Below are 20,757 nucleotides of genomic sequence, written 5' to 3' on the forward strand. Positions count from 1 at the left end.
GATTGATGTTTTATCACAAGCTCCATAGTTTTCTTGTGTGGTGAAATTGTGATGATGTACACTAGATACTTGTAATTGCAAGAAAAAAATAACGGTCTGGAAGTAGCTGATTTGCTAAACAACTTTTTCTGCATTCGGAATTGATATCGTAATTTGGCAATGGCTGAAAGTCTCTTAAATAAAGACAAATCAATCAATCAATTTGGCAATGGAAACGTAATATGCTTTGTACGAAACACTGTTTCTTCTGATGATAGAGAAGATAAGGGAGCGGGACATGTGGCATAAAGTCATTTGGCATAAGGTCGTTTGGCATAAGGTCACTTGGCATAAAGACATTTGGCATAACGGTCATTTAGCATAATGACCATTTGGCATAATCGAAATGCACCCTTCTTTATTATGCCAAGTGTCCATTATGCCAAATGACCGTTATGCCAAATGTCTTTATGCCAAGTGACCTTATGCCAAACGGCGTTATGCCAAATGACTTTATGCCAAATGACCCAGACCCAGAAGATAAATGTCATGGGCACAGGAAATTGTAATTTCACAGCCACATTGCAAGTATCTCTCTTGAAAAATGTTGCATGATGACGTATAGTTAAGAATTGTTAAGTGTGTTAAATACGGCAGACTTCAGTGGGCTGGTCTTGTAGTGTGAGTTGTAGTATATTGTCTGTAATATCGTTGCCGCCTGACATCGCACAGTAGGAGACCTGTGAACACTCAACGCCGGAGGGAACTGATTGCCCACAAATTACAGCTACGTCATCATCATCATCAAGGTAAGCATTATTTTTTCTTTGAATTAAAAAAAAATAGGGTTTGGGATCATTTGGACAGGGGGATCTATTTTGGGCACTTGCTGTTATAAACTCAGTCAGTTTCAAACCAATTGGCATGAATTTTTGTACATGACTAGATATTGTGCGTATCTCATCGTATTCTAAAAATCAATCGTCGCATTTGTTGCTCTTAAATAACTGGAAATTCGCTACTATCAAAGACAAACAGACATACTACTCAAATCGGAATCATCGCACGATTTAACGGTCATTTTGAAAATATAGTGTGGTTCGGACTGTGCTCGCATGTGTCAAGGTGGCGCTGCTGTGCCTACGTCACCTCTCAATTTCGGAGAGAAATGAACGCGACGCCGACCAATGTTTACATAAAATGACTCGATCATGAACCTTCATTCATGTTTTATGAATGGATGAAGCCACGGGGGAGTCGTCACCTTACATCGAATCGAGGGAAGCAACACCTGCAAACGAGTGCTTCGGATTGAGCATTATAGAGGGTGCTAGTGAGATGCCAAACGATGTTTTTGAAGCAATTTTCTTCTAAGTAATATGTCTGTTTGTCTGTGCTACTATTTTAAAATAATTAAAAAAAAAAGACACGGACACGTTTAATGCTTCCAGTGAGCTTTTTGCTCTTTGAAGAAAGCACGTCACTAGACAACGGACTAGCATGCAACGCCCAGTGGCACAGCCGAAAACTTTTCCTGACAGCTGCGGCGGGAATGGAACCCGCGCTCCTCAGCACGATGCGACTAAGAGCTTGGTGATCCTAGCCGCACGACCACGGAGCCTACTTCAATTTAACATCAAGAAAACTTAAGAACTAACTGGTAAGCACAAGTTGGAAAATACTGCAAAAGTTCATTGAACTAAGGATAAAACATAGAATACACATCGCTGTTGTTTGTGACTTGTGAAGAATAATGTGTATGAAAATCAATTTCGTTCAAATGCTTTCAACGATCAATAGTTTGCTGCTTGCTATAAGGCACTGCACGCTGCTAAGACTGCAAAGGAAAAAATTTCTAAGTTTTTGGCATTATGGCATTATTCCAGAAGTGCCTACATTGAAGATGTTTGTAGAAGTCCTCCAAAAATTGTTAAGAAGCTCCTCTAGCAGCTTTGTAAGGAATTTCTCATGGTGTTCTTTATAGGTTTCCCCAACAGGAGAAGGATAACATTTCCACAGGAATTCCTACTGGGATTCCAAGCAAAAGCTTCTGAAAACATCCCAAAAGGTTTTGGAGGAATCTCAAAAGGAATCCCTCAAGCAACTTCCAGAAGAATTTCAGAAGAAACATCTGGAGGAATCTTGAAAATAAATCAGAGAAATTCAAAAACCAAAAAATCCGTGAGGAGTTCCTGGAGCAATTCTAGATGAAACTTTCAAAGAAATCTTGAATAAACTCCTAGAAGAATCTCAGAAGGAGCTATTTGTAGAGTCTCAGAAGGAACTCGTGGTTAAATTTCTAAAGAAATCACGGAAGAAACCCCGGAAGAAATTTCTGAAGGAATCCCGGAAATAACTTTTGGGGAATCCTGGAAGATATCCATATAGAACTCCTGGCGAAACCTTAGAAAGAAAATCGTGAAGGAATTCCAAAAGGAGTGAATGGAGGGATGCCGGAAAAAAATCCTGGAGGAGTCCTGGGAAAAAAAATCCTGGATAAATCCTAGAAGGAAGTCCTCGGGGAATCCCAGAAGAAACTCCCACAAAGAATCCAGGAATGAATTCCTGAAGGAATCCGAAAAAGAACTGCAGGAATCCCAGAAGCAACTTTTGAAAGAATGCCGGAGGGGTTTCCTACAGGGATCTCAGAATAAATATCTGAGTGAATTCCTGAAGGGAACCAAGAATGAACTGCTGGAGGAATCCCGGAAGGGACTTATTCAGGAAACCCGAAAAGAAGTTCTGTTGGAATCTCAAAAGAAATTCCGTTTGAAATCCTTGAAGAGATGTCCGAAGAGTCTGCTGGTGAAACAGAGGAGAATAACTCCCAAAAGGAAATCATGGATGAACTTTTAGAAAAACCTTAGAAAAAAATCTCCCGGAGAAATGCCAGAAGAAACTTTTAGTGGAATCTAAGAAGGAATTCCGGAAATAGTTCTTGGAGGGATCTCTGAAGGAATTACTGAAGGAATACAATAAGGAGGAAATCTCAAATGGAATCCCAATGGAAATTCTTGGAGAATTCCCAGAAGGAAGTGCTGGAGGAATTATAAAGGAAGGAATTCTCAAAAATGAGAATCCCAAAAGAAATGCCTTGAGAAATTCCAGAATGAACTGTTGGAAGAATTTTATAAGAAACTCCTTCAGAGTTCTTCAAATGTCGTGGTGAATTTTATTCAAATCAAACCAAATTGGCATTCTTAATAGATTTATTAGTGAGCAAACTAATATCTTTGAAAGAGCTCCTAGGGTATGTGTTCCATCAGTAATCTCACGCTCCCATATTCATCCTATTCGAAAACAAGCGATTACGGCACCGATTGATTCCGTTCTTTTTGATTTCATGCGTGCTCACTCGTAACAAAAAATACAAAAATAACAAACAAAACAAACAGCGCTAATCCTTTGTTTTTCGTAGTATGAAAATGGGAACCACATGCTTAATAAGGGAACCAGTACCCTATATGTATTGGGAGCATCTACTTACTGTTTCGGCATTAAGGGCAGACGGGACGGTCGAGGAAATATCCGCCATTGCTCTGTGGCTACTAAGATGGTAATCTCAGATTCTACTTCATATTTTGCAACAAAAACCTATCATTGTGTATGCTCACTTGCAGTGCATATGCTGATTGGTTTTCAACATCTTCAGTGCGATAGAACTCGAGATTACCATCTTCAAAATCGCGAGGCAAATTGTTAGAAAGAGAGGCAAGATAGGAAAAATAACACGGCGTCCCGTTTCACCTTAAGCAGAACGATGGGTGGTTTATTCAGTCATTACACCTTACACGCCGTGCAGAATAACCCTGAATAACACCACAGACAAACAGACCGCTTACTCTACTTACTACCCATCGTTTACTTTCTCTCGCTTATGGCGCTCATATCGTTTGCGTTTCTGTTTGATGTTTGCCCACTGCCGCCACCTACTCAGTGAGTTTGCGAAATACAGCGATTATGTTTTCGTGACGATGATTGTAAGATTACGGTACCGCGTAACTCGCGCGAAGGTTCGAGTTTTACGCGAATGGCCGTATCTTGCCAATTTCAAATCACTCGCGAATCGATCAGGTTACTTCAAGAAGTGCCTGACGAAATTTGTGTGATTTAGACGACACACGAAAGTAAAGCGTACTGTTTCAGCCCTCAGACTAATCAGCCTAGTATACCTAGTAACTGAAAGTGGAGGGTGAAGTAGTCCGCTTGACCTTTCTTAGAATAAGACCTTGTTCCGTCGAAATGATACTCGCCTAAACGAGTAATCCACAATCGAAGGGGAACGAGATCTTATTAACGCGTGTCCGTATCCGGATTGTTGTGGTTCGAAAATCCAACGTATTGCCTTGGTCCCTCAGACTAATCAGCCTAGTATACCTAGTAACTGAAAGTGGAGGTCGAGGCTGCCCGTAAGATCTTCTAGCGTGAGACTCTACTCCGTCGAAACGATACTCGCCTGGACGAGTAATCTATAATCGAAAGGAGCACAGCCTTACGCGTACTTGCCTTGGCGTGGAAGCTGGGAGAATCGGTCTTCTGGATACTTCAGACTGTCAGGCTAGTACGCCTAGTACCTGACGGTGGAAGCTCGAGGTAGACGATTTACCCTGCAACCGGGAAGATCAATCTTTTAGATCCTTCAGACTGTCAGGCTAGTATGCCTAGTACCTGACGGTGGAAGTTCGTGGAAGATGGTCTTTCCCAGAATGTTCAAGTTCCATTCAATCTGAATGGAAATTGATTGCTAGCCTTACCAAAGGTATATCTTTCGAGGAACGATGTTTACCGGTTCGATGTTAAAACGTTACTGCATGTATTTCGAGAATTGCCTTATATATCTTAGTTTCGAACCTAATTCTAGAATGCGAAGGGACGGCAAATGGTACAATTGTTTTTTTTTTAGTTATTTTTGTCACGCTTGATAATAAATTTCCAATTTTACGATCTTTCAATTTCGTGGGCGTCAGCCCTTTTTTCTCGACGTTGGGATGCATTTATTTCTTCCCACCTATTCCTGCTATTATGTAACCCAGCCACTGGCCTTAACCGATTGTTGTCGTGACGGACACCTACCTTCTTAGAATTTTACCGAAACTCTAGCTCTGGCCTAACCGGCGCATAATAATGCAATCGTGCCCTACGCCTTTCCTTTCCCGATGCGTGCACTGCGTGCATCCAGAGCTATTACAAGATCCTAGCTCTAGCTCTGGCCTGACCGTCGCATAATAATGCAATCGTGTCCTACACCTTTCCTTTCTCAATGTGTACACTGCGTATATCCAGAACTATACGAGTACCTGGCTCGAGTACGGCCGGCGCATAATAAGTATAAACGGATCGGACCCTGCATCTCCCCCGGGGCGTGCGCCGCATGACAAGTGTTATTATCAACACTTTCTCTTTCGATCGTTCTCTTTTTTGGTTGAATGGTGGGATCGTCTAGGATCGAATCTCTACCTGGTTCACTTGTTTGGTTGTTGTGGGATGGATTATTGATGCTTGTTTTTAAGGATCATTACTTATGATTGGTTCGAATTATTGCGATATGGTTTGCGCTCCATAATTTGCTAATAATATCGTCGCGTTCTTAACAATGATTTTAATCGGTTTTTGTTCCAAGTGATACATCTGTTTGTCTGTGATAATAATAGAGCTTGCTGACGTTTATTCACCTCTCTCTTTCAAGCTTGCAGGCGGGATAGGATTTGTTTTCATCGGGAAACCACAGATAACAGACGTTTATGCTTATATTGGCAATGTGTGTAAAAATGCTCAACAGCCATTTTGTATGTAACGAGCAGCTGAAACTCATGTGGCAATCATTTAGAGATGGCGCAGTGATCGATAGTCAGTGATCGCTTTCAAGATTGCATGCACTACGCAATTTTACATTCAAGATTGTATTCGATCTTGAATGAAAGTGGAACTTTGAACTATTTTTGCATTCAAGTTAGATGTAATGTCGCAATCAGTTGAGTAGATGGCGGTAGTGAGCCAACGAATATCGATTTGAACATTTACACAGGATTCTGCGAAAAATTTGTACTAGCATAAACATCTGTTATCTGTGGGGAAACCTTTCCTGATGACAACAAATCCTATTCCGCCTGCATGTTTGAAAGAGAAAGGTGAATAAACGTCAGCAAGCTCTACAGTCATGACTCGCTGGTTGGGGGCTTAATAGTTGGGTGGCTTTTTAGTTGGGGCCCCGTTAGTTGAGCTGTCAGCCAACTAAAAAGTACCTGGATGTCATAATTCAATGTCAAACTGAAAATGACAACCAATCTGTAATTCCGAGGGGCGAGCTAATGAGTTTTTGGTTACTTAAACTTTACTGATAATCGAGAAGAATTTCTATTTCATATTTCTTAAAAATAAAAAAATATGTACAATTACTTCGAAACAAATACAAAACATCGGCAATCTTTATTTTGTCAATCATTGAAAGTGTTTTGTGCTTGCTTTTGGTCCGGGTGGTTTCATAAACATCTATATTTTCACTTCACCGACTGAAAATGGATGAAAATAATTATTTCTCGCATTGGCCATATATTTATCTTGCGAAACGTATCAGTTTTGCTCTAAATGTAAAACAAATTGAAAAATTTTCCTTTTTGCTTCCAACCTAAAGATGATTTTAAAAAACAATGCGCACGCCCCTTGTGCTGCTGTCACTTCAACCAACTAGCGAATCGAATTCGTTGGTTGGGTGGAGGTTGTGGCTCAACGAGCGGGTTCCGACTGTATATGAGCCTATATCTTACATATTTAATACAAACGTAAGTGTTTTATTATTTTATTGAAAAAAATAAAATAAAATCAGTAACAAATTTTGAAAACGACGTATAATCAATGATGTAGCATTGATTATACGTCGTTTTCAAGATTTGGTACTGAAATGATAATCATGATATTATTGAAACCCTAGGGGCTGTCCATAAACCACGTGGTCATGAGGGGGGGGGGGGGGGTTCGGCCAATAACCATTTTGTATGGACAAATAAAAAAAATTGTATGGACTAATGACCACGCGGGGGGGGGGGGGGGGGTGGGTTTGAAAAGTCCCAAAAAAATGACCACGTGGTTTATGAACAGCCCCCTATCGTCGATGTGATCGATTGTGAGTTGACAAACACTGATAGCTATCACACATTGGCTCAATCAACGGCGCCATGTCACTACCACAATCACACACAGACTACAGCTGGTTTCCAAGCAACCGGCATTCGTACGGCTACGATATTTACAATCCGGGCGTTGTGTATTTACTACTGCGGTTCGTAACCCTTGCTTTGCTGACATTGGAATTACCTATCGGGATTTGCGTGTTTTTCGCTATAATATCGCTTCTAAAGTTCAATAGTAGTTTCAGCTTTGTGGTAATAAGGCAAACTAGTGAAAGTAGCTTTTGAAAGTGTTACGTGTTGATACCGAAGATGAGTGCTACGATTGAAACAGCGGTAAGCATTTGCGTGACGGCGTAGTATGATGATATCACTTTGTTTACCTTTGCGATTACTATCATACATGTTGTACTTCATCTGCATCTTGATGTGCATTCTAAATTGAACAGATTGTTTTCAGCTTGCAGTTTAAGGACTCAGTTCGTTTAATGGTTTAAATTATTTTTTCAATTCATGTGATTCATCCAGTGGAATTCCCCGCGTGAAGATGTGTGTCAATTCAAGCAATCGTTGAACATGCGCGTTGGTCACCATAGTGCAAATCATTGTCCGAGGGGAAAGCAGTGCAAAATGCAATGTACTGTAATCCAGGGTAACATTGATCAACAGTTTCGATCTTTCTTGAGTAATTGGGTTCTTTAGGGGTATCCGGATTATTTCATAATCGGATGCTCCGCCCAAAAATTAGTCGAAATCCAAAATTTCATAATTTTTGGAGTCCGGAAATTATTTTTAAAATGCATTTAAAGTTTGTATGGGGAAATTTTTATGTTCGGATCAAACTGTCACTTTATCGATTGAATTGTCATTCTATCCACGAAAATTAAAACTGTTTTGTTAATTAAACCATCAAAACAAAGGTATTGGAATCCAATAAAATGACGTTATACTCAGAAAAATGAGCTCTTTCGATTAGGCTATAGAAAATAGCAATATTTTCTTCACTAAACAACCCAATTCCCTTGTTTAAGCAAACTTAATAATATGTTTTATATTTTAATAACAAGTGCTGGCCCTCTGAGTATGTGTTAAGCTTCTAGAAATGTATTACGAAACTTGTTTGCATAGGCACACAAGTTTTCAAATCCGATATTGCAATTTTTTTGAATGATTAGACCTGAGAGGATTAGACTACTGTGCAGAAATTTTTTGCACAGTGAATATTTGCACACCTCACCGAATACCTGCGCTGCCTCACGGTTACCCCGACAACAATTTTTCTTCTCAGATCAAGCAAAACAATCGGGGGGTAAAGGAGGTGCTGGTAAATTGAATAAGAAGCTGCGAATTTAAATTTAAAGCTAAAATTCACGGTGAAACAGCTGATACTTATTATAATAAGGGATCTACAAGATGGCAAGATGGCTCACGGATACATAGGGTATTGTACCATTTGGGCAGGTGTACCTATTTTGGGCACTTGTCGCTATAACTAAGTCAATTTCAAACCAATTGATTTGAATTTTTGTACAGAGTTAGATACTGTTCGTGCCTAACTCTGGACAAAATTTCAATCAATCAATCGGTTTGAAATTGACTTAGTTATAGCGGCAAGTGCCCAAAATAGGAACACTTGCCCAAATGGTACAAGACCCTAAGTAGTAAGGCCGATACAAATATTTAATTTGTTTTATGTCACCCCCCCTTCAAAAATCCCAAAATATTGAAAGAGCGAAAAAAAAACATGGCTGCTCATGACTCCATTTTCAATAGAAAAAATGTTAACAAGATTACAAGCAGCTATTTTTCAATAGTTGAAAAATATTTTTTCAATTGTTGGCATAATTTGTTATTTTTCAATAGTTTTTTTTCGTTTGTTCCTTATTTATTTTTGTACCCCCCCCCCTCGTACCCAGCGAGAGGCCTCGGACATAAAATAAAAATAATATTTGCATCGGCCTAATTTCTAAAAAAACAGCAGCATCGGACCAGGCAGTAGTGGTCAATTGAATGAAAATTCTGTCATCTGTACTAACTAAATATTTCATTGGAGACAGCAAACCAGCGTACATCTTGACGTACCTATTTCGCATTCTGCACGTTTCGATCTCGCTTAGTTTGGAAAGTCAACGAACGCACGAAATTGCACCGGATTGCATCTGCTGTATTGTAGACCTCACTCTGGGATTGTGTTTATTGGTTCGTCTCACTTTTGTGGGTGGAATGTAATATTTTCAAGCATACGCCTACTGATATTAGTGAGTGTGCAACCACAGACAAACAGACGTAACACTCTGATAATTCCCATCGTACACCGATTTAACGGTCTTTTTCAAAATTTGATAGTTGGCCAACTGCCCAACCGTGGCGCTCGCATCGTTTTTGTTCGAGTTTGACGTTTGCTCACTACCGCCACCTAGTTGGTGGTCGGCCAAACAAAGTCCTTTTAGCATTGGGCGAATATGTTTCCGTGACTATAGTTTGAATCGAAAAATGTTCGAAATGTTACGTCTGTTTGTCTGTGGTGCAACTTTTATCTCACTTAATATAAACTGCACTAGAGTCTAGAAATTCATGCAACCGTCAAAACACCCGCAAATGTTTTGCCGTCTTTGCAGTGGATATGCCGATTTTTTGGGTTGTGAAAACTTGTGTCGTTCCCTCTGAATTGAACTAATTTCAGAATTATAACATAGAGACGAGCACAGAGACATGACTTAAAGTTCAAAACTAACATGTTGCCGTTTCGTAAAATAAATACAATACAATACAGAGACACTGACTCATGCACTGACTTTAAGAATTTCATAATTATAATCACATAACTTTGAATTGTAGCGGAAAAGAACCATCTATGATTCGATTAAAAATTGGTCATGATTGTACAAAATGCTTAAAACCAAGTCTTTGTTTTTCATCCACAGTTAAAAGTAATGCATCGAATTTTATGTAAATTGGCACAATCATTCACCAAAGAATTCACAATCAATTGTTTAACCAATTTAACCGATTCATTACAGAGTTACAGGACATTTTCAGGACATCTGAGGCTATACTTTTACATAATCAATTACATACATTTAGAATAATTTTAATCTTTTATAAAGAAAATAGGGGGATTTACTTAACAGCGTGAACCGCTGATTAATTATTATCCTGTATAAACGTTGCGAACACCAAGGCAATCTTGGATAATTTCATTCACAATTTCATGAAACATTTCAATAATCAGAAAATTTCTTAGTTATTTACTCTGTTTAGGGTACTCCCTTCAGAAAAGTAAGTTTTCTAATATAATCCCACACAAATTTCAATCGCGATGCGCAAAGTGTACACATAATTGATTGCGCTCAAATTCTGCACAGTCGTTCAGGATCCGAAACCCGAAACGACCACTAAGACCCACGCTAATATATATACTAGCCACAGACAAACAGACGTTTTACTCTACCCACTTCCCATCGTTTCCCTTTTCAACGGATCACATCGTTTTTGCTCATGTTTGATGTTTACTCACTACTGCCATATACTCAGTTTGTTTTCGAAACACAGCATAATTAACATTGGGCGATTTTACTTTTGTGACGATGATTTTAATCACACTTTGTTCCAAGTAATACATCTGTTTGTCTGTGTACTAGCTTTATTTATAAATGTAGTCTACGCATATACAAAAAAAAAGTATAAAGCGCCTCAGAGGTCCCTTTGAACCTCAATCTCCGTGGGACTCCCTGAAATGCCCCTGGAATACCCTGGAATGACCCTGAGACCTCCTGAAGTGCCCTTTGGGACCCTCTGGCACCTCTCTTAAACCCTCTGATGTCTCCTAGAACGGCCTTGAGACCTCCAGGTATCCTCTGAAACGCCTTTAAATTCCCCCAAGATCCCCTGCGCCCTCCTGGTACCCCCAAAACCCCCTGATACACCCCTGAGATGATGATGATGAACCTGAACATAGAGGTATTTGTATCCTATGACAGATACATATTGTAAGGTCGTCTTCAGTGTCTCGTACTTACAGTGACCGGCACAAAAAAAGATCCACCATATAGTGATTACAGTTTCTAGTGAAAAATACATGCAAAAATTAAAAATATACCTTTCAATGAATGGACTACATCCATTTTACATTGTTTTAGTAATCTGTGTTGAAAAATATTTGGTTTTTGAAGAATAAAATGATTTCTGATGATCAAATAATCCTCAATAATCTTCACAACATGTGCATTTCTTTGCATTAGTCGACCAAAACTCATAAAAATTGTTCAAAAAAGTACATTCCTGTATGTCTGCAAGCTGAATTATCGTTATATTGTAGATTAACAGCATTCATTCTTGCTTACAGATAGCTTCTGTAGTTTAGCGAAAATTTTACCTATTATATAAAAACCATGAAAAATAAACTCGCCCCATATCGCCCTAAAACTTATAAAACTCATGTCAAAATAAATTTCACATGTCAAAAACATCACAACAGCATAAACCAAGAAGCAAAACGTGTGACAATTTGGCGAAATTTTGAAGTTTCAGAATTAATTGCTAGGTGGATCATTTTTCCTGTCATAGCCGGGTTTGCTTTATTCCTCAACAACCAAATATTTTTCAGAACAGATTACTGAAACAATGTAAAATGGATGTAGTGCACTCATTGAAAGATATATTTTATCATTTTTGCATGTAGCTTTCATTAGAAACTGAAACCACTATATGGTGGATCTTTTTTTGTGCCGGTCACTGTAACTCGACTCGAGAGGGTGCAAAGCAAATACTTAGCTGGAATTAAAAGAAACCCGATTTTCTTTTTATTTACCCCTGATATCGCCTAGAATCCCTCTGGAACCCCCTGGAGCCCTCTTATAATCCCCGGAGACCCCCTGAAAACCCATGGAACTCCCCAAAACGCCCCAGAGACTTCCCAGAAGGCTTTAGAGGCCCCTGAAGCGGCCCTTAGAAACCCTTGAAGCGTTTGTGAAGTACCCTGGAACTCCACTGAGACCCCCGAAACGCCCCTAAAGTGACTGTAACTCCTTGAAGCCCCGGAAACGCCCTTAGGATCCCCTGAGATCTCCCGGTATCCGATGAAACCCCCTGGGACCATCTTAACCCTTCAGGACGCGCGCCGTTGTAAAAAGTACAACACTGTCAAAAATCTCGCTCTTCGTATACAGCGCGGGCGCGGTGTAGATATAGGACCAAACAGACGCGCGTCGTGAAAGGTTAAAACGCCCTTGGGATCTCTTAGTACCTCCTGAAACCACCTGAAACGCCCCTAATATCGCCGGAAAGTCTCTTGAAACCCTATGAGTCTCCTTGAAGCGCCCCTGAGGTCGCCTGGAACCTCTATGAGGCTCCTTGAACAGCTCCTAAACTGCCCCAGAAGTACCTCAGAGACCCCCTGAAACGCTCCTGAAACCTTTCGGTACACTTTAAACCCCATGAAACGCCCTTGCGATAACCTGGTACCCCCTGAACATGAGACGATACTCAGATCCCTTTAAACGCCCCTATGACCTCCTGGTACCTCCTATAACACTTTGGGATCCTTGAACCGCCTATGTAACTTCCCTTTGCTGTAACCATTAGCCTACGTTACCATAGTTGCTGGCAATATTACATATTTATTTTTATGCACAATATTGGTTCTGAATGAATCTCTCCTGGAAACCTTCTTTGCTTTTATACTGAGCGTATGAGTCTTCATGACTTCGTCTTAATCAATAGAGGTTTTTGTAATTTGTGTCGAAATTCTATTTGATTTCAGCCACTTTCAGAAGAGATAGGCACTTTCCGGTGTAACCAGTGGCGTAGCAAGGGGGGTGCGGTCCGCACCGGGCTCCCGCATTCAAGGGGCCTCCAAATCAAGGAAGGTTTCTAACACTAGTTTGAATAAGACGAATTTCGCCCCAAATCGTATTCGGAGTTGGCAGCACCCTCTCAGATTACAATGAAACTTTCTGGGTATGTACACCAAGACTAGATAAGCCACTTTGCATACTTAGTTTCTTCAAAATTTATCTGGACTGACTTTTGAAAAGGGCTAAACTTTTTTTTATGGATTTTTTAAAAATGTTTTTAATCAAAAAATGACTACTCCTACAAAAAAGTGTTGTATGGGTGATTATCACAAAATAAGTCAAATTTTATGAAAAAAATACTGAAAAAAATCCAAAATGAGCCCTACACTGAAAAAAAAATCATTTCTAAAAATTCAAAGTTGATTTAAAAAAACACCATTTTTGATTTTGATGAAATTTTGTCTCAAGACAGGTAATTATGTTCCCTACCAACCGTCCATACATCACAAGATGGGCACTTTTAAGGAAAAAAAGTTTTTCTAACAAAAACTTTTTCATGTCCAAATTATTATTTTTTCAGTGTCTTTTTTTAAAAACAAACTAAACCAGTGAAGGTTATCTAGTAATCTCAAAATGCAATGAAACTTATTGTGTCATATGCGACAATGCAATGCACCCATATTCACGCAGCAGCACTCTAGAAGTACGAAACAATATACAATTAGAACACGCATTTCATACGTGCTGCTGTAATTTCTACCCAAACGTTTCTACCCCATGTTCTTACCTAATATTAGGTAAGGCTATTTATTAGATTCGAACTACCTAATCGAAAAAAAAAAACAAATCAAGAGTTGTACCTAAAGCAAATATGAACAAAACAAGAAAATGAATCGGTATCATTCAACGTGTTACTTCTCTTTGGTTATTAAAGGCAGTTCTGAAAAGTAATGGATCAATCGTATAAATCAAAATTCAACAAATTCAAGTGCAGTGCAAAAATAAACAATCCAAAGTGCAACCGTCATAATCTACGGGGCATGTCATTAAGATTGATAGATAAGATTCATTCCATGGGATATACACATGAAATCGACGAATCGATGAGTATTTGTGAGTCATGTCGTGGATTGATAAGTCACAACAGAAGCCCGAATACGAAAAAACGCCGATCGGATGGAAACGACGAAACTATGCAACCATCATTTAGTGGGCAGCAACATCATGATGTTCCAGAACCAGAACCGTCAACGAGTGGTCAACAAATCGAACATGAGCTGGGTAAGTAAGCCTTCAACGTGTTAGCTTCTTTTATATAACTCATTTCGCAGCTCGTTGCAAAACTACATTTTTCAGTATTCTTCGTATTTATCCAACCCGGCAAGCCTCGTTGGATAAATGTACTACTTGTAATATTGAGAAGTTTAATACCATTGCTGAAACATTGAGTTTATCGCCAATCTCATCTAGAAACATGAGAAGTATGGAATATCGCATAAACAAATCATTGCAGATTACGAAAGCAGTTCGAAAAAATATCTTCGGAATAGATTCAACGGATGTTGGCAAAGTGGAGGCGTATGACGAGATAATTATGCAGTTAAAGGATAAGTTCAATCACCCTACAACTGACAGAAGCGAACAGATTATAATACTATCTGTACTTCCTAAGTCTTGGTCGGTAAATAAAATCACAAGAGAGTTTAACGCACCAATGTATATGGCGAGGCAGGTGAAGGATCTTGTTTATGAACAGGGTATTCTTTGTACCACCGAAAAAAGAAGGGGGCATGGTATTGATGACGATACAAAACAAATAGTAAGAGAATTTTTTGATGATAATGATATCAGCAGGCCAATGCCAGGAACAAATGATTTTGTTTCTGAGGTTCGAAATGAAAAAAAACAACAAGTTCAAAAACGACTTTTGATGATGTCGCTCAAAGAGGCTTATATGATTTTTGTAGATATGTACAAAACTGTGAATATTGGTTTCACAGTATTTACACAGTTGCGACCAAAGCATTGTATTTTACTTGATTCTACTGGTATACATAATGTATGCATAGGGAAGATTCAAAAATTACGTCCATCGTTTTTCGGGATTTTTAGACCCCCCCTCCCCCCTCTGTCACGCAATTTCCCTATACCCAATACACGTACTGTCACACTTTTCTAGACCCCCCCCCTCCCCCAAATGTTGGACGTAATTTTTGAACGTTCCCATATGTACTATTCATGAAAATGTAAATTTAATGTTCAACAGTATAAGAATTGTGTCACAAGATGAAATAATACAAAAAATGCTTTGCGATATTTCCACCAGAACAGATAATTGCTTTTTCCGTGCTTGTGAAAAGTGTGCTTGTAATGAACACATTGAAGAGGAACTTACATTGATATTAGAATCAAATGAAGAGATTATATTTCAGCAGTGGTTGAATACTGATCGCTGTAATTTAGAAACGATTATTAAACCTGTTGATGAATTTGTTCCGTATCTTGTTGATAAAATTGACAAACTTATAACACACGACTTTATTCATAAACAACAATCATCATTTCTCAGAAATAAAAAAGATACATTAAAGGATGATGAAATTCTTGCGATTTGTGATTTCTCTGAAAACTATTCATTCATAATTCAAAACGCTGCTCAAGGATATCATTAGAACAACTCGCAAGCAACAATACACCCATTTGAAATTTACTATATGAAAGATAATAAACTTGTAAATGTTAGCTTCATTATCATATCGGAAGTAATGGCTCACGATACAGTTGCGGTCCAGTTGTTCATCTCAAAAATGATAGATTTTATGAAACAATTAACGAACTTTTCTAAAATTTATTTTATGTCTGATGGGGCAGCATCACAATACAAAAATAAGAAGAACTTTGCTAGTCTATGTAGATTCCAGTCAAAGCATGCATTAAGAGCAGAATGGCATTTTTTGCAACGTCCCACGGTAAAGGTCCATGTGATGCTATTGGTGGCACTCTCAAGCGAATGGCAAAGAGAGCAAGTCTTGCTCGAGATTAAGGAAATACCATAACAACTCCACGAGAGTTATATAACTGGGCAGTTGTACAGACAGATAAAAATATAACTAAATTAAATTTCTGTTACGTATCCACTGAACAGTACATTAAAATGTCAGAAGATCTCGAAGAAATATATAATAACGCCAAAACAATACCAGGCACTCAGAAAATTCATAGTTTTTTGCCTATTCCTGGCGACAAAGTAAAGGCAAACAGGTATTCTAATTCAGAAGATGAACCAAAAATATTTAGTATGATCGGAAAAAAATAGAAAAGAACATGTTTGAAATTGGCTCTAAGACACATATATATATATATTTTAAAAATTCATAATTATAAATAATTGTATATTTAAAAGTGCACTTCAATACATATTGCGATCAAACATTACATTTCCTAAGAAAATACATTTGTAATATTTTCAGTTTTTTATGTATAGGAAAACCCTTCCAAATGATTGAATAAATAACACAAAATCTCCTAGAAAATTGAGTTTCATTGGATTCTGGGATTGTTATGGCCTTCACTGGTTTTATTGTTGATAACAAAATACACTGAAAAAAAAAAATCATTCGAACAAGAAAAAGTTTTTGTTAGAAAAACTTTTTTTCCTTAAAAGTGCCTATCTTGTGATGTATGGACGGTTGGTAGGGAACATAATTACCTGTCTTGAGACAAAATTTCATCAAAATCAAAAATGGTGTTTTTTTTAAGTCAACTTTGAATTTTTAGAAATGATTTTTTTCAGTGTAGGGCTCATTTTGGATTTTTTTCAGTATTTTTTTCTTAAAATTTGACTTATTTTGTGATAATCACCCATACAACACTTTTTTGTAGGAGTAGTCATTTTTTGATTAAAAACATTTTTAAAAAATCCATAAAAAAAGTTTAGCCCTTTTCAAAAGTCCGTCGAGAAAAAAAATTAGAAAAATGAGTATGCAAAGTGGCTTATCTGGGCAAGGTCTACACACCAAGAAAGTTTCGTTGTAATCTGAGAGGGTGCTGCCAACATTTGTTCGAGTTGGCGCGAAATCCGTCATAATGTTCTTTAATCCTCTAATACCCAACCCCGCCTTTAGACGGGATATAGTTTGAGTATTTTTGTAATTTTTGTTTAGTGGGCAATCAAAATTTTTATATTTTTGGCCGATATTTTGGACTGTTCTGTATATCTCAAAATGGTTTTTGGTGTCTTTTAAACCGTATCTACATTTTTAAAAAATCATTGAAAAATTGATGTTTTAGTCACCTTTCAGATGTCATTGATTATTTTGTATTGAATAGCTACAATTAACATATTTTAATTTTTTCCCAAATCATTCTATCATAGTAAAATAGTTTAAGGGAGTCGAGTACACTCTAAAATTATTTTCCTTAAAATTAAACGGAAAATAAAACTTTCAGTGAAAAAAAAAATTAAAATATTTCAACAATAATCGTAAAATCTTAAAATGTTTTCGTCTCAAAAAATCCGCCACCCAAATAGGCTTCCAGAAAAAATATAAAAGTATGGGGATGTTTGAAAGTAAAAATTAGAAAAATCAAAAACCGAAATTGACAAAATCGAGAATTAAAAAGAATTATCTTCCAAAACATGTTTAAATCGATTTTAGATGACGAAAAATGATATTTAGATCAAAATCAAAAATTTGGGTATTAGAGGGTTAAATAGCGAAAGTTTCCTATAATTATAAGCTCAACACTTCGCAGAACTGCTGATAGGTATGTGGGGGCCCCTTCGTGACTATCAAGATTTTTTTGGAATGGGGCACATAGATGGCCCCAAAATAACAAGAAAAATGTGTTAGAAATTAAATTGGATTTTGCGAAATTCATTACCGATTTGGATGTAAAATTTATGAGCATTGTGAAAAAGTCCCTGATATCCTAATAATAGGATCAAATATAGTTTTTGACTTAGTTTAAGGTAGCAGCTAAAACTCAGGGACCGCATTTATGAAAATTATGATCTAAACCATGGTTTCCCAAACTGTGGGTCACGACCCTCCAGGGGGGTCGCCGTCCTGCTTTCAGGGGGTCGCGAGGGACAGTCGAATATTTTACTGTAACAGACAACAAATGAGAAAATTTCTATGGTGGGTCGCGAAAAGAACGCCTGCTGACCAAAGGGGGTCGCGCACCTGAAAGTTTGGGAACCTATGGTCTAAACACAAGTCAAGCCAAAACCGTAATAACAATATATTGTCGTATTTTTTTTTTGCTTTTGTATGAAAAATAAGTGCAATCAACGTATTCCAACGATTTCATCAAGTATTCCTTGAAGGGTTTCTGCAAGAATTCCTTCGGGCAAGGTAAAATACTTTCCTTGCCTTCGGGAATATGTATTACGATTTATCAAGCAGTTACTTCAAAGACTTCTACAAAAAATCCTCTAAGATTTACTTCAGATCTTTTTTCATGGATTGCTTCAGAAATTCTGCTAAGAATGGATTTTGGAATACCGTAAAACGGGGTATCTTTGATAATGCGGGTAACTTTGATAGTGCGGCAGGCATTGTATAGTTTATCTAATAACTATGAATCCTTCAACCAGTTAAGAAAAAGGCAAACGTAAATCAATTCTCTACATATGAAAGTTCATCTTAGACGTATTTTCATTAAAACCTAGTTTATATACAACTTTTTGGACAAAAAATAAAAATTGTTGATATTTTTGTCATTTGTCAACCTCTTCAAACAATCTGCCATACGACTTCGTTACAACTATTTTTTCAATGAATGGACTCTTATTCTCGATAGATTCATCATAGTAGATTCCAAATCTGGCCTTGAATCTCTTAAAGAAGTGTGTTTTTACGAAATGGAAGCAATTTTGTAAATTGGGATATAAATCTCCATACATTGATAAACGCCTAAAAGTATGCAATGTCCTTGTAATTTCATGTAGATAAATCTTTGTTGTTCAAAATTTGTTAATAAAACTTAAAAAAAAATACCCAATAAAAGAAAATTCACCATGAATAGCATGTAATCATATGTAAATGTACCGTTAAGCATTTATTATTACAAAGATAATGATTTTTGATAGCTAAATTCACTGTATTTTCCACTCAGTACTCCACATACTCATTTTTATATGTAGAATTTAGTAAAAATCAATGTTTTGATATAAAAAATATATCTGATATATTCCACAAGGCTTCTCTCATCATGTTCGTTCTCCTAAGATTTCAATCTGTGATTATTTTTTAAGATTTGATGTGTTTTTCAGGGCATTATCAAAGTTACCCCAAAATGAAAATCTGATTGTCGCTCATATGTAAAACTAAAAGTTACCCAAAATATTTCAGATTATAGAATCTTTCAATTGCAATTGATAGCTAATACTCCAGTACTTGTTTTAAAAATATAAAACTAGGGGAAATACTGTTACATGGAAAAATATTGAGAAAATTCGCTGAAAAACTGTCAAAGTTACCCCGTTTTACGGTACTTGAATTGATTCCTTCAGGAAAACCTGCAAGAATTTCTTCAGGAATTTCCTCAAAAATGTATCAAGGAATTCTTCAAATATTCCTTCAAGGATTACTTTTTTGCGAGTTCCTTCAAGCATTTTTTCAGAAATACCTCCCCTAAAGGATTATGTTATGAAATCCTTTAACAAAACCTTCAGATGAACCTTAAAGAATTTCTCCAAGGATTCTTTTGGAGACTTCTCCAAGAAGGAATCTTGCAGGAGTTCTTCATGAAAAATATGTATGATGAATTTCTGAGATCATGATTGATCAGGTATGGCTCCTAAATGGACCCTTGTGAGATTTTCTAAAGGAATTTCGGAGGAATTCCCGAAAGAATCCTTGTAGAAATGCTTGCAGGGACTTTTGGAGGAATTTTCAAAGGAACCCTCGAAGAATCTTCTAGATGAACTTTAAGATGTATTAGGAAAGAATCATTGGGTATGAAGTAGTAGTGACGATTCGTTCGTTGAGAGCTCGTTAGATGGGCTGTCTCGATGGTTGAATGTTCATTGGTTGGGACAAAACCCAACTAAAAGCACTGTCAATGTCAAAATAGATGTCAAAACGAGATTGACGTCTGACCGCCGTCGCATCACAGCTCCAACAGAACGTTTGCGCAAGTATGTGAGTGTTTTTTGACATATTTCTCGTCACTTGCGTATGTCTAGAGCATTTTGATCAGTTGTCAGTTGCCTCAACGAACGAACACGATTCGCTAATCGGGGCGCAGTCGTGACCCAACCAGCGAATCCGGACTGTACTAGAAGTACTATGACGAATTACGTGAAGGATTCCTGAAGATATTTTGAAAGCAAAGCGATTTTTTGAAGAATTTATTATGAAATGCCTATATTATTTTTCAAAGAAATCAATGGCATGAGCCCCTAAGAATTCCTCTCAAGTTCGTTGATGGAAATCAAACAACAATTTTAAAGAATTCGTATAGATTTCCGTGGAGAAATTTCTGCTGACTTGAAATGTTGTACACGGGTAGATATTATACCTATCTCACCACATTCCAAAAGTTGTGTCAATTGGTTCAAAATTGACTGAGTTATAGTGGCAAACAGACGAATATAGAAGCCACCGCCCAAGTGGCGCGATACCCTATTACCTTTAGCGGAGTTTTTTTTGGCAAAGCCTTTGGAAATCCTAAATTCCAAATTACTCTAAATTTTGAAACCCAATTAATTTGTAATTCTTTCAATAGGTCCTTTCGAAATTCATTTGGCATATACTTTGAAAATTCCTTAGTCAATTCGTTTGTAAATTGAGGCGGCAATTTTAGTAAACTTCTCTAGTGGAAAATTCCTTTGGTAATTCTTTTGGAAATTT

At 37.5% G+C, this 20,757-nt stretch overlaps 1 protein-coding gene across 1 annotated transcript in view; it reads left to right on the top strand.

Annotated features, from left to right (window-relative positions):
• The first annotated feature begins 7,211 nt into the window (after window positions 1-7,211).
• LOC109419229 (nicotinamidase) overlaps window positions 7,212-20,757 on the top strand; it is a 175,994-nt gene continuing 162,448 nt past the window's right edge. Inside the window, exon 1 of the mRNA XM_029867516.2 lies at window positions 7,212-7,439. Within this exon, the coding sequence (XP_029723376.2) occupies window positions 7,416-7,439 (24 nt within the window). The 5' untranslated portion in view covers window positions 7,212-7,415. The remainder of the gene's footprint in view (window positions 7,440-20,757) is intronic.

This window comes from Aedes albopictus, chromosome 3, assembly GCF_035046485.1.
Source record: "Aedes albopictus strain Foshan chromosome 3, AalbF5, whole genome shotgun sequence".
In the NCBI taxonomy this organism is placed as follows: Eukaryota; Metazoa; Arthropoda; class Insecta; order Diptera; family Culicidae; genus Aedes; species Aedes albopictus.